A 13395-nucleotide genomic window follows, 5' to 3' on the forward strand; every position below is an offset into this window, starting at 1 on the left:
AGCAACAGGACGACGGGAAACATGGAAGAGGGCAGATTTAAACGAGATACTAGGAAGAAATTCTCCACGGTGAGGGCGATCCTTGTCAGCAGTGAAGAAGAGGTATCTCCTTGAGGAAGATCTGGTATGTTCTTGTCACACAGTTGACCAGATCAATCTACGTCCGTGACAGGGGACACGGGGGCAACAGGCCGCTGCCCTCCCCCCCCACCCCAGTCCCACAAAAATGGGAAGAAAGGAAGGGAGGAAAAGAGCAGCGGCAACAATCTATGGAGGAAAACTTATTTTACTATAATATCGGAATACAAGATAACAAAATACAATACAATTTAATAGAAATTGAGATTAAAAAATCAGACAAGATGAGAGAGAGAGTTCGCGAGACCGAGTCAAGCCTGAAAAGCCTGGAACGGCTAGGAAAGCACCCTCCAGCACCCACTGCAACGCAGCAAGAGAGCGATGAGAGCAGATCCCGTGACTTCTGTAATGCACAGGGATAGGTACCAGGGACTGGGGCAGTGACACTTTAATGCCCCGTGCACTACATGGTGTTTTGATGTGGAATACTGAAAGCCAAAAAACAAACAAGCAAAAAACCAAAAAACCAAAAAACATAGCACCATGACAGTTACCCAGGCAAGGGGACAACCACGCAGAAAGAAGTCAAGCAAGTGAGGGAATGAGCTGTGCTGGGCGTGATGCACAAAGTACTGACAAAAGGAGGGGAGATGGACACAGGTTGTTGGAAGCAAGTTCTTTCAGAGGTTACACAGAGAAGCTGTGGAGCCGCCGCTCTCCTGCTTGGAAACCCATAGCCCAGCACCGCAGCCTCACACCGTGAGGCGGTGACGGTGATGTCACAGTGGGTGTCAGGGAGCGGCCATTGTGACGCGTGAAGCTTGGAGCAGAGCAAAGGCTGCCGGGCTCAGGCCGAGCGTCAGTGCGGCTTGGTGAGGCGTGGAGAGAGCAGGTTCTCTTGTAGTGCTCACCGTCAACGCACAATCATGTCCAGTGAGAAGAGGAAGGCCTCCAGCTCAGAGGAGCCAGGTGAGAGCACAGCATCCCTGCGCACAGCTCCCAGCACTGGACAGAGGGGTGCCGGGGCTCTGCCTGCGGCTGAGAGCTGAGAGCTGAGAGGGGAGGAAGGGGCAGGCAGGAGCTCCCAGACAGGCATGGGGCAGGGCCCCTCTGCTCCTTGGCAAGGGGGCCCAGCGTGGGCTGTGACTGCCTTGGGCCTGCCGTGGCCCCTTCCCCTCCACCGCCTCCAGCCAGCACGGCAGGCACAGAGCAGGACCCTGGGGACAGCCCTCAGGGACGCCTGGCCCCACCAGGCGCTCACCGCTACTGGCATTTGCTCTCTCCTCAACAGTGTGCGTGCTGTGTGGCCGGGCAGACGATGACCCGGACATCCTTGGGCGCACTATTGGCGGCGATTTCGTGACTGTCCACGAGTTCTGCTTGGTGAGTTCCCCCAGCGGTGATCCCATCTGCTTCCAGCCGGGATGCGCCCTTCCTTCCTGTCCTCATGACTCCCTGCTCTTTTCTCTCCTCCAGGTTTTTGCCCACATCGCTTTTGAAGAAAGACCCCCAGAGGAGGAATCTACGGGCATTGACCTTGCTGCCCTCACGCGCAAGGCCAAGCAGGCAAACAAGGAGGTGAGGACCTGAACGCAGCAGGCAGATCTGTGCGAGGAGGGGCTCACACCAGCTTAGTCCGGACCCAAGGAAAGCAATCACGGCCTTCCAACCGCCTCCGGCACAAAGGCCTGCCCATAGGGGATCAGCCCTGTCCACCAAGCTGCTTTGTAGAGGGTGACCCAGAAGTGCCCACATCCTGTGCCCTGCCCAAAGGTGCGCGGCCGGCTGTGGAGGTCCTGTGCCTGCTGCTGATGGGGCTGTTCTGCTTTTTCCAGCAATGCTGTGTCTGCGGCGAGAGGGGGGCTGCCATCACATGTGCAGAGAGCGGCTGTGCACGCAGCTTCCATCTGCCCTGCGCTGCAGACGGAGAATGCATCACACAGCATTTTGGAGAGCACAGGTAAGGGCTCCCAGCACAGGTAGGAGCTCCCAGTAGCCAAGCCAGGGGGGAACCCACAAGGTCGCCTCCCAGCAGCCTGCCAGAGCCAGGGCCTGGGGCTCCTCCCTGCTCCTCCCCCGTCCTCACAGCACTTCTCACTGCGCCCACCCATCCCTTCCGTCTTCCCCCAGGTCCTTCTGTTGGGAGCACCGCCCTGGACAGACACCGGTGACAACTCCAGCAGAAGACACCATCTGCATCATCTGCCAGGAGACCGTGAGGGGCAGCTTGGACTATCACACCATGGTGTGCCCCATGTGCACACGTGCCTGGTTCCACCGGGGTTGCGTCCAGGTGGGAGCCCTCTCCTCACCCTGCAGGCGTGCTTAGTGCCCAGCAACACCAGGCACTGCTCACGCTCACCCTGCTTGTGCTTCTCCTGCAGAAACAGGCATTGAATGCGGGCACGACGTGCTTCCGGTGCCCCAGTTGCAGAGACGACGCAGTATTCTGTGCCGTGATGTCTACCATGGGAATCCGAATCCCAGCCAGGTTGGTGTCCTCCTGTCCAAGCATGCAGATGAGAGGGTGCAAGCGCCGGGCCTGCCCAGGCACTGTCTCGGCAGGCCTGGCCCTTGGCTGTCTCATGAAGCCTCAGCTTCATGAAGAAGCTATAAAATGGCGTTGGGGTGGATGAGATGGGATAACCTTAGACCTGATGCTGGGGACGCTGGGGGCTTATCAGTTTCCCTCCCTTCTCTTGTAGAAGACCAACATGGGACGACGACGGTTCCGATGAATCCCTCCTCCAGAGGCACCAGCGCTGCGATGCCAGGTGGTGCCTCTACCCTGGAGGCAGAGAGCAGGCAGAGAGAAGGGGGTGAGTTACCACAGCAGCTCGCTGAGGCTCCACGGGGGATCTCAGCCTCAGCACAGGCTGGGGGAGCAAGGGCGGAGCGCCAGAGATGTGCTGTGCCAGGGACTCCCTCGCTTGCTCACTTGGTCCTCACAGCCACAACCCCTTTGCTTCCCCAGGCCCTGGCAGCTGATCCTGTGCAGCTCCTGCGCTGCTGAGGGCATTCACCGACAGTGCTCCCCCTTGAGCAACACAACAGCCACGTGGGAGTGCGACAGCTGTGCTGGCCTGGGTACCGGTAAGAGGCAATCAGCCGCGTGGCACCGCGCTGGGGCCAGGCAAGGCCTGGCAGCAGGTGCTCAGGGCAGCTTTGCCAGAGTCTCTCTGCCCCAGGAGGGATGGCGACCTGTCCCTACCCAGGGCTACAGCTCCATCCTGCTGACCTTCCCGCCTCCCCTTACAGCCGCCAGCACCATCCCGGAGCGTGCTGGGCCCAGCACTGCCAGCCAGGAGGGCCTGCAACCATCCCACGGCCCCCAGGAACCGGAGGACAGCAGGTCCGGCCCCACCAGCCAGGCAGCATCGGGGCCATCACACAGCTCCCAGCCGCCAAAGCTCAGCAGTCAGACCTGTGAGCTGGGGACCGAACAGGGGACGATCCCCCCACATTCTCCTGACCATCAGGATGCGTCTGAGCTGCACCAAGCACACCGTGGCAGCAGACGCACGGCAGCCCCAAGAGCTGAAAGCAGCTCACAGCCAGCCACCAGACGGGGCTCATCGCGATCCTCCAGAGCAGCCACAGTGGCTGCACGCAGAAGGCGTTCCAGGCAGCGGGGAACAAGCCGGACACGAAGCCGCTCCCCGCTGCAAGGTCGGGCCGCAGGTTCCCAGAGCCGGACCAGAAGGCCTCAGGGCAGCAGGCGAACACCACCTCCAGCTGCTCAGGACAGCGCCCAGAGCACCACCAGGCCGGTGACACGGAGGTCCTTGAGGGCTCCCCTGTATCCACACCCTGGGGAACGGCCTGGGCGGCCAGGGGAGGCCCGCGTGTGAAACCGTTCCTCAGTGGCACATCGAGTCCCAGGCGTCCACAGCCGGCCCTGAGGAAGCTGCAGGAGACAATGCCAACAGCGGGGGCTATTCCAGGCATGAAGTGACTCCCGGGTCCGACATCAAAGCCAGCATTTCCCCTCCAGTCAGCAGTTTCAGCAGCAGGGGCTATCCCGGGCATGAAGTTACCGCTCCTGGGGACAACATAAAGCCAACATCCCCCCACGGTCAGCCAGAAAAATGATGACGTGGAAAGCCATTCCAACAGCGAGGGTATCCCCGGCGGGAAGTCACTTCTGAGTGCAAAGTCAAAGACAGCATCCTGCCCTCACACTCAGCCCCCCAAACTATGGCACGGAAACAGCCGTGTGCCAACACCGTGTGCTGGCTCTAGCCCCTGGTGTCAACACAATAAACCCAACCATCCCCCACACATTTCTTTGTCCGCTGCTTCTTCTCTGCTTGTCCTGAGGTGGGCCGCCTTAGGTGCTGGGATCACAGGGTTTTGTCCTCCTCAGCACCTTCCCAGCAAACTGGGTGGGCAAAACCAGCGTGGCACGTCAGAAGGCTGTGACACAGCAGTCAGTGCAGGCACAGAGTTAGCAGTGCCCGTGGCACCTGGTCACGCCGGAGAAGAGCAATCACTTCACAGCCTGTTCCTCCTCTACAGCACCAAGGTGCAGCCATAGTCCCCACGCTGCAGGGAGCTGTTGCAAGAAGGAACGTGGTGACTCAGCACATACGTCCACGCAGCGGTTCAGGTCTCAGGCTGCAAAGAGCGCCTGACACTGTCACTGCTACGCAAGGGCAACGGAGATACCGCCTGTGCGCCGTGTGAACACGTGGATGATGATCACACGGAGCGAAAGGTGGAGGGGTTGGGGAGCCTCTGGGATTGTGTGAGGGATATAGATTGGTGGAGTCGCACTCCGCCGTCCTCGCAGGAAAGGCTCCAGGAGACGCTCTACAAGAAGCAGTGGATCGTCTACCTTCCAGCAGGCAGACATGAGGAGGGGACCTCAGGGACTGCGAGGGATGGAAACGAGGGCCTGCTCAGGGCAACAAGCAGTTTGCCTCGCAGCCTGTGCCACCTTCCCAGGTGCCCTTTGCGCTCCTGGGGAGACCTCACTGTGGCCTTCGGGTATTTGAAAGAAGTGTGTAAACAGGAGGGCTATGACTGTTTCACAGAATTACAGAATGGCCCGGGATGGAAGGGACCTCTAGGATCATCTTCACTGTCTGAGGAGCTGGCCATGGCATTCCACTTCACAGCTGCTGGGCCGGGCCTAGGCCAGGCCGGGCCGGGCCGAGCCGAGCCCTCACGGCAGCCGGTGCCAGAGCCGCAGCGTCGCCCCGGTGACGGCTCGCACCGGCGCCGCCATCTTCCCTCAGCGCCGCAGCAGCCCAGCTTGATTGCCGAGGTCCGCGGCTCGGAGCTGTCTCTGGCAGAATCGCCGTGACTTTTAGCGAGGTACGTGGGGATTTAATCGCTTTCCTCATCGAGGATTCCCGCGACAACCGTGCGGACGCCGCTCTCAGTCGGGCTACTCTCGCGAGAGCAGCTGACGCAGCGCGGGCGTTGCCAAGGCAACGGCGGGAGATTTAAACGGGCGCAAACCGGAAGCGGCCCTTGATCGCCGCTACAAAAAGCCCTCGAGAGGGCAGCGACACGTCGGTGCCCACCTTAGGCACATCAGAGGGGGTAGTACAGCTATCTCCCAGGCTGCCTTAACGTGGTGCTTTTCTAAGGTACCCCTGTCTGCACTCCCCTGCAAGGAGTCTTGTTATTTCTATTGGTGGTAAGTGCCAGGGCACTTAGCGAACCCGGCAATAGTGTGAGGGTAGGGGGCAGCAGGGCAGGGCTGATCACTTGCACCCCTTTGGGACTTTCTTGTTGAGTTAGTGAGCCTGCTGATTGCCGTGGGTGCACCCCGGCAGAAGGCTTCAAACACAAAAACTGTGAAGACCCATGTAGAGGTCCCGAGCACACGCAGCAGAAAGACAGTAGCCAAGAAGACGGTCCAAAGCCAGACTGAGGTCTGGTGCATGCATAGAGGGGAGAAAAACGGTATGAAGTGTGTGGCGACTCAGACAGAGTTACTATCATGAGATGCTAGTGTGCAGGTCACTGACTGTGAGGAGTGCCACAGCCTGGCCTTTGCAATGCCACACGAAGGAGGCAGCACTTGTACAAGGTGTGAGCAATTGAATGACTTGCTCAGCCTTGTGATTAGCCTGAAGGAGGAAGTGGAGAGGCTGAGGACTATAAAAGAGTGTGAGAGGGAGATTGACTGGTGGTGTCAGTCCCTCTCAACCTCAGGTTCTTGGCACACAGACGAGGCTCCTCATGGAGCACATCAGCCCCTGCCACCTTACAAACACCTGGTAAAGGGGAACCAGCCAGCTGACAGCGTTTCAGCGAGCCCCCTGTCCTCTCTTCCCCCTAACAGCAATTTGAGAAGGGAGGAGGAGTGGAAACGGGTACCTGCTCGGCGGAGGGAGCATCCCCCGTCCCGACCATCCCTGGCTCCCCAGGTGCCTCTGCGTAACAGGTTTGAGGCCCTGGAAGTCGAAGGGGGGGCGAGTGAGAGTGCGGTGACAGGTTCACCTGTGAGGTTGCCTCAGGCGAAGCGGTCGCCCCCAACCCTCAAGACTGCTTCTACCCGCAAGGACAGGAGGGTGATTGTCATAGGCGACTCCCTTCTGCAAGGAACAGAAGGCCCTATATGCCGGCCCGACCCTACCCGCAGAGAGGTGTGCTGCCTTCCTGGGGCACGGGTCAGGGACATTTCAAAGAAAATTCCTGGGTTGATTCGGTCTTCGGATTATTACCCACTTTTAGTAATTCAGGCTGGCGGCGAGGAAGTTGATAAGGAAAGCCTGAGGTCTATCAAGAAAGACTTCAGGGGAATGGGGCGAATACTTGAAGGATCTGGGGTGCAAGTGGTCTTTTCTTCTATCCCCGTGGTGTCAGGGAAAGGTACAGGGAGGATCCAAAATACCCAACTCTTCAATAGATGGCTTAAGAGCTGGTGCAGGTGCAAGAATTTCGGCTTTTTTGACCATGGGGCAATTTACACTGCACCTGGCATGATGGCTGCTGACGCATGCAGCCTGTCCCTGAGGGGTAAGAGGATCTTAGCTGAAGAATTAGCTGGACTCATTGACAGGTCTTTAAACTAGGAATGAAGGGGGAAGGGGACAAAATAAGCGCCACTGGGGTTGAACGGGTCATTCGAGGGCTTGTACCAAACTCCATGGGCAATGACGGCAGAGTGCATAGGGAAGGACTAGGGCAGGGGGATGCTGGGGATGCTGCTGTTCTAGGGGATCCTAGATCCCTTATAAAGGTGGCGAGACGGATAGCCCGGCTGAAGTGCCTTTATACCAATGCACGCAGCCTGAGTAACAAGCAGGAGGAACTCGAAACTGTGATGCACTCGGAAAGTTATGACCTTGTTGCTATCACAGAAACATGGTGGGATGACTCCCACAATTGGGATACTGCCATCGACGGCTATAGACTCTTTAGGAGAGATAGGCGAGGTAGGAGGGGTGGGGGAGTTGCTCTCTATGTCAGAGACTGGATAAACTGTGAGGAGCTCCCTACGAGAAACAGTCAGGAACAGGTTGAGAGCCTGTGGGTTAGGATTAGAGATGGGACTAATATAGGTCAGCTGGTGTTAGGGGTATACTACAGACCACCTGATCAAGGGGAGGCTGTTGATGAGGCTTTCTTGCTCCAGATGCGTGAGATGTCTGGCTCACGGGCTCTTGTCCTGGTGGGGGACTTCAACCATCCGGACATCTGTTGGAAAAACCACACGGCGAGCTGCAAGAGCTCCAGAAGGCTCTTGGAATCCATTGACGATAGCTTTCTGGTTCAGGTATTGGACAGACCGACCAGAGGTGAAGCGCTGCTAGACCTGCTGCTTATCAACGCTGAGGAGATCATCAAAGGCGTCAAGGTTGGAGGCTGCCTGGGCTCCAGTGACCACGCCATGGTTGAGTTTGTGATCTCAAGCAATGTGGGCTTGGCAAAGAGCAGGATCAGGACACTGAACTTTAGAAGAGCAGACTTCAAGCTACTCAATGGATTGCTGGCCAAGATCCCCTGGCGCGCTGCCCTCAAAGACAGGGATGTTGAGGAGAGCTGGCGGCTCTTCAAAGATGCCCTCCTGGAAGCACAAGAGGTCTCCATTCCTCTGAATAAGAAAGTGGGCAGGCGAGGTAGGAAACCGGCATGGCTCAGCAAGGACCTGCTGAGAGAACTGAGGGCGAAGAAAGGGGTGTACAAGCTCTGGAAACAAGGCTGTGTCACCTGGGAAGAGTACAGGAACGCCGTCCGGACTTGCAGACGTGGGATCAGGGAAGCCAAGGCGCAGGCAGAACTGAACTTGGCAAGGGACGTGAAAAACAATAAGAAAACCTTCTACAGGTACATTGGCCAGAAGAGACAGGCCAAAACGGGCGTACCTACTTTGGTAAATTTAAAAGGAGAACTGGCTTCAACAGATGAAGAGAAAGCTGAGGTGCTGAATGAGTTCTTCACATCGGTCTTCGCTGGTGGCCAGGATTCTAGTCTTCTTCACGTCCATGAACCCTGCATCCCCAAACCTCTATGTGGGGACCAAGGAGGTAAATCCCTCCCCACTGTAAGGGCAGAGCAAGTCCGAGAGTACCTCCTTAGACTGAATGAATACAAGTCTATGGGGCCAGATGGCGTGCATCCCAGGGTCCTGAAGGAGCTGGCTGAGGTGGTTGCCGAGCCGCTCTCCATCATATTTGAGAAGTCGTGGCTGTCAGGTGAGGTCCCGGATGACTGGAGGAAGGGTCACGTCACTCCCATATACAAGAAGGGGAGCAGGGAGGACCCGGGGAACTACAGGCCGGTGAGTCTCAGCTCCATGCCTGGGAAGATCATGGAACAGATCCTCCTGGACAACATGCTCGATCACATAAAGAATGAGCATGTGATCCGAGACAGCCAGCACGGCTTCACCAAGGGAAGGTCATGCCTGACTCATCTTGTGGCCTTCTATGATGGAGTGACGGCATTGGTGGACGAAGGGAAGGCGACCGATGTCATTTACCTGGACCTGAGCAAGGCCTTTGACATGGTCCCCCACCACATCCTCATCTCCAAATTGGAGGGAAGTGGATTTGATGGGTGGACGACCCGATGGATAAGCAATTGGTTGAAAGGCCGCAGACAGAGGGTGGTGGTCAATGGCTCTATGTCCAGGTGGAGGCCGGTAACAAGTGGTGTCCCCCAAGGGTCTGTCTTGGGACCGGTGCTCTTTAACATCTTTATTAATGACATCGATGAAGGAATTGAGTGCACCCTCAGCAAGTTTGCTGACGACAGCAAGCTGAGTGGTGTGGTTGATACGGTGGAAGGAAGGGATGCCATTCAGAGGGACCTCGACAGGCTGGAGGGCTGGGCTCGGGTGAACCTAATGAGGTTCAACACGGCAAAGTGCAAGGTTTTGCATTTGGGCCGGAAGAACCCCCGGCACCCGTACAGGCTGGGAGGAGTGGGCCTTGAGAGCAGCTCGGCAGAGAAGGACCTCGGGGTCCTGATGGACGAGAGACTGAACATGAGCCAGCAGTGCGCTCTGGCAGCTCGAAAGGCAAATGGGATCCTGGGCTCCATCAGGAGAGGGGTGGTCAGCAGGGACAGGGAGGTGATTGTCCCTCTCTACTCGGCTCTTGTGAGGCCCCACCTGGAGTACTGTGTCCAGGTGTGGAGCCCTCAGTACAAGAAAGACATTGAGATCTTGGAAAGGGTCCAGAGGAGGGCGACTAAGATGATCAGGGGGCTGGAGCACCTCCCCTATGAGGACAGGCTGAGGGAATTGGGCTTGTTCAGCCTGGAGAAAAGAAGGCTGCGGGGCGACCTCATTGCAGCCTATCAATACCTGAAGGGAACCTACACCCAGGAGGGGAGTAAACTCTTCAGAAGGGCTGACAACAGCAGGACTAGGGGAAATGGATCCAAGTTGAAGGAGGGAAGATTTAGGTTGGATGTTAGGGGGAAGTTCTTCACAAGGAGAGTAGTTAGGCCCTGGAACGGGCTGCCCAGGGAGGTTGTGGATGCCCCGTCCTTGGACGTGTTCAAGGCCAGGTTGGACGGGGTCCTGGGCAACCTGATCTGAATGTGTGTGTTTGGTGGCCCTGCTAGGCAGGGGGGTTGGAACTACATGATCCTTGAGGTCCCTTCCAACCCAGGTGATTCTGTGATTCTGTGATTCTGTGATGTACTGGTAAAAACCTAAGGTTTAAGAGTAAAAACGAGGATTTCTGGCAGAAAAATCTATACTTAATGGGAAAAAGCCCAGATTGAAAGAGAAAACCAGGGATTTCTAGCAGGAAAAGCTGTATTTAAGGGGAAATAAACCCAGATTTAAAGGGGAAAACAGGGATTTGTAGGAGGAAAAGCCATACTTAAGGGGAAAACCCCCATATTTAAGGTAAAAAACAGGGATTTCTGTGAGAAAAGCCCAGATTTGATGGGAAAAAAAAGGATTTCTAGCAGAAAAAGCCACATGTAAGTGGAAAAGCCATATTTCAGGGGTAAAACAGGGATTTTTGGGGAGAAAAAACCATATTGAAGGGGAAAAGCCCCCGGTGTAATGGGAAAAACAGGGATTTCTGGCAGAAGAAGCCATATTTAAGGGCAAAAACTGCAGATTTAATGGGAAAAGCAGGGATTTCTGTGAGAAAAGGCCAGATTTAATTTAAAAGTCGGGGTTTCTTGGAGAAAACGCCCTCTTTTCGGGGAACCAGCCAAGGGCGACGGAGGCTGCAGGCCCTTTCCTCGGCTCCGGCTCCTCTGTGCCCTCTTGCTCGCCGCACAGAAGGGCTGCCCGCTGGGCACAGGGAGCGCCTTCTCGCCGCCGTGCCGTGTCCTCCAGCCCCCTCCTCATCCCGTGCGGAACGCCACTCCCCGCAGCAGCACAGGTGCCATTGTAGAACCTTGCCCATGTCACAGCCGTCACCTTGGTCACTGCCGCCCCTCCCGGCGCACTCGTCTCTGAGCGTGCTGGGCAGGTGGCAGCCATGTCCAGCACTAAGAGAGCGAGAGAGCAGGAGAGAGTAGGTGTAAGTGGGAAGAGGGAGCTGGGGGCCCCAGAACCGAAGAGGAGGAGGGGGCCCACCATGACCGTCAGGCAGCGGAGGGAGAGGAGGAAGGGAGCCCGGTTCCATCGCGCCCGGGCCAGCGCTGTGAGCGACCATGGGGAGCCCATGGAGGTGGATCCGCCTCCAGAGGAGCCCATGGAGGTGGATCCGCCTCCAGAGGAACCCATGGAGGTGGATCCGCCTGCGGCACAGCTGGCCTGGCACCACACCACCGTGCCAGGCCCCGTGTTGGCGCGGTCACAGCTCCGCCATCGCTGGTCCGGGCGCTCGGCTCCTTACCCGCTGCGCGGCCCCCGCCCCCGGCATTAGCTGGGTGGCATTGCTAACATCTGCTCCTCCTCCACCTTGTTGCTCCTCTGCGCTTCTGCGGGCCCCCGGTTCCATCTTCCCCCTGTAGGAGTTAGGTCCCACTTCTGGGCTTTGTTGTTGATTGTAGGCTTAGCTTAGTGTTAGTGTTCAGTTCAGTTTTGGCGTTAGGCATAGGTTACTGTTAGGAGTTGAGAGTTAGGCATAGGTTACTGTTAGGAGTTTAGAGTTAGGCATAGGTTACTGTTAGGAGTTTAGAGTTAGGCATAGGTTGCTGCTCGCAAGTGGCAGTAAATGCTGCTCACTCGGTAAGCCCTCCCCGAGTTCTCCTGCAGAGAAATGAGTGCGACTGCCCTGAGAAGGGAGGTTTGAGGACGTCTGCGATGAACTGAATTTCCGTCTTGGGACTTTTCTGTTGCAGAACATCGAGGCATGTGAGTGGCTGAGAAATGGAGCTGGGGCTCAGGGGAGCAATGGAGCAACGGGTGCCTGTGTCACAACCTTCCTGAGCGGCCCTTGCAAGGTAGGTGTGCCTTACTGTGAGCGTGAGCTAAGGCACTGCTGTTCAAACACAGCTGGTGGCACTGTCTGCAGCAGGTCTGCTTTCTGTTAAGCTTTGCCCTTCTTTTATGCCCACCTATCCTTTTCAGCTCCTGCTCCCCTCGCCTGCAAGTGGAGCAATGCTCAAGTTTAAGGAATCGTTTCCTCGGCAGGCGGTAAAAGACGACGCAGCTGCAAGTTTCGTGTCCTTCGTTGTTCTTGGGTCAGTAGAGCAAGGAGATGCTCAGAACAGCTCTAAGTGCGCCTGTCACAGCAGCGTGCGCGAGAGAATAACGACTCCTTCTCCCCTCTTGTAGAAAGCAGCCTCCTGGAGAGCAGGAGAGCAGCAGGCTGCCTGCTGTGTGGTGCTGAAGGGCATTTCTCCCAGCTGAGATCCCCAAGCCCACGCTGGCGGAGAACGTGCTGCGCCACGGTCTCTTCTGGGGAGCCGCTTTGCAGCTGCTCTGTGCGCTGGCTGTAATCGTGCCGGTTTCCAGGTGCCATCAGCCAGTAAGTCGTGCTCTCTGAGGCTGATAGAAAGGCACGGGCAATGGGCAGGGAGGGAACAATCTGCAGCTGTGGCCTAAGGCGCTGTGCCCCGGCACTGCTGAGAGTGCCGTCGTTTGTCCTGCCCTTCCTTCCTGATGCACGCCAAGAGCCTTGGGGTGCAAGCTCATCTGCTGCTGCTGCTGCTGCTGCTGCTGTGCTGTGTGTGCTGCCAGGCGGTGTCCAAGCCGTGCGCAGGCGCTGCCTTGCAGGAGATGGCTTTGGGTTCCAGTTCGTATGGGACTTTGGGGAAGGAGATAGAGGGGAGTTTCTGGCGTGCCCTGATGGCAGGAAGGCGGTTTCCAGTGCTGGCAGCCACAGCTGCCCGGGCGGGTGACTTGAGCTCCCCAAGCGAGCCGTCAGCCACTTGTTAGCTGTGAAGGTTCTCTGACCGTTTGTGCCTTGATTCTTGTAGGACTGGCACAGTCTTGGGACTCGGTCTGGCGAGACAGTGAAGAAAGCCAAGGCAAGTGCTGCTCTGCTGAGGAAGAAAGCCCAGAAGGAGAGCAAAAAGAACCGAGCAGGGCTTGAGCGAGAAGGCCCGCAGGACACTGGGATCAGCTGGAATGCTTCCTCGGAGGTGGCACCAAAGGCAGCACACTGAGTCAGCGTCCGGTTTTGTGGCGCGGCCGTGCTTTCCCTGTGACGGACAGGGCAGCGGAACTGAGGCACCTGGAAGGGAAGGGCTTGTGCTGCATTCCAAGCAAAGAGGGCTTGCCAGAGGCAGGTCTTCATCTATGGCAAGAGATGGAGAGGCTGTGTTCCTTCAGGCTGCGTCTCTTCAGGGCCAGGGCCGGTCTAGTGTGAGATTGAAGTACGGCTAGCCGGGCCTGGAGGGAGAGGAGCTGACGTAGCCACAGGGTCAGGCTTCTCCTCGGGTCTGCCTGGAGGCTGAATGACTCGTTGCTAAGCAGCAACCCTGGGCGCTGGGGTT

At 57.3% G+C, this 13395-nt stretch overlaps 2 protein-coding genes across 2 annotated transcripts in view; both read left to right on the top strand.

The window, feature by feature from the left end:
- The first annotated feature begins 2537 nt into the window (after positions 1-2537).
- LOC128073682 (PHD finger protein 7-like) lies at positions 2538-3929 on the top strand. Its single transcript, XM_052668823.1, has 4 exons — positions 2538-2569; positions 2784-2897; positions 3053-3171; positions 3337-3929. Exons 1-4 carry the CDS (start codon positions 2538-2540, stop codon positions 3927-3929), a joined length of 858 nt encoding a protein of 285 aa, XP_052524783.1.
- Positions 3930-5349: 1420 nt separating this feature from the next.
- The window catches only part of LOC128073685 (protein MANBAL-like), a 32704-nt gene continuing 24658 nt past the window's right edge, over positions 5350-13395 (top strand). The window contains exon 1 of the mRNA XM_052668836.1: positions 5350-5364. The gene's annotated coding sequence lies outside the window, so the exon portion shown is untranslated. The remainder of the gene's footprint in view (positions 5365-13395) is intronic.

Source organism: Tympanuchus pallidicinctus, unplaced genomic scaffold, assembly GCF_026119805.1.
Source record: "Tympanuchus pallidicinctus isolate F22 unplaced genomic scaffold, pur_lepc_1.0 scaffold8, whole genome shotgun sequence".
NCBI classification, from domain to species: Eukaryota; Metazoa; Chordata; class Aves; order Galliformes; family Phasianidae; genus Tympanuchus; species Tympanuchus pallidicinctus.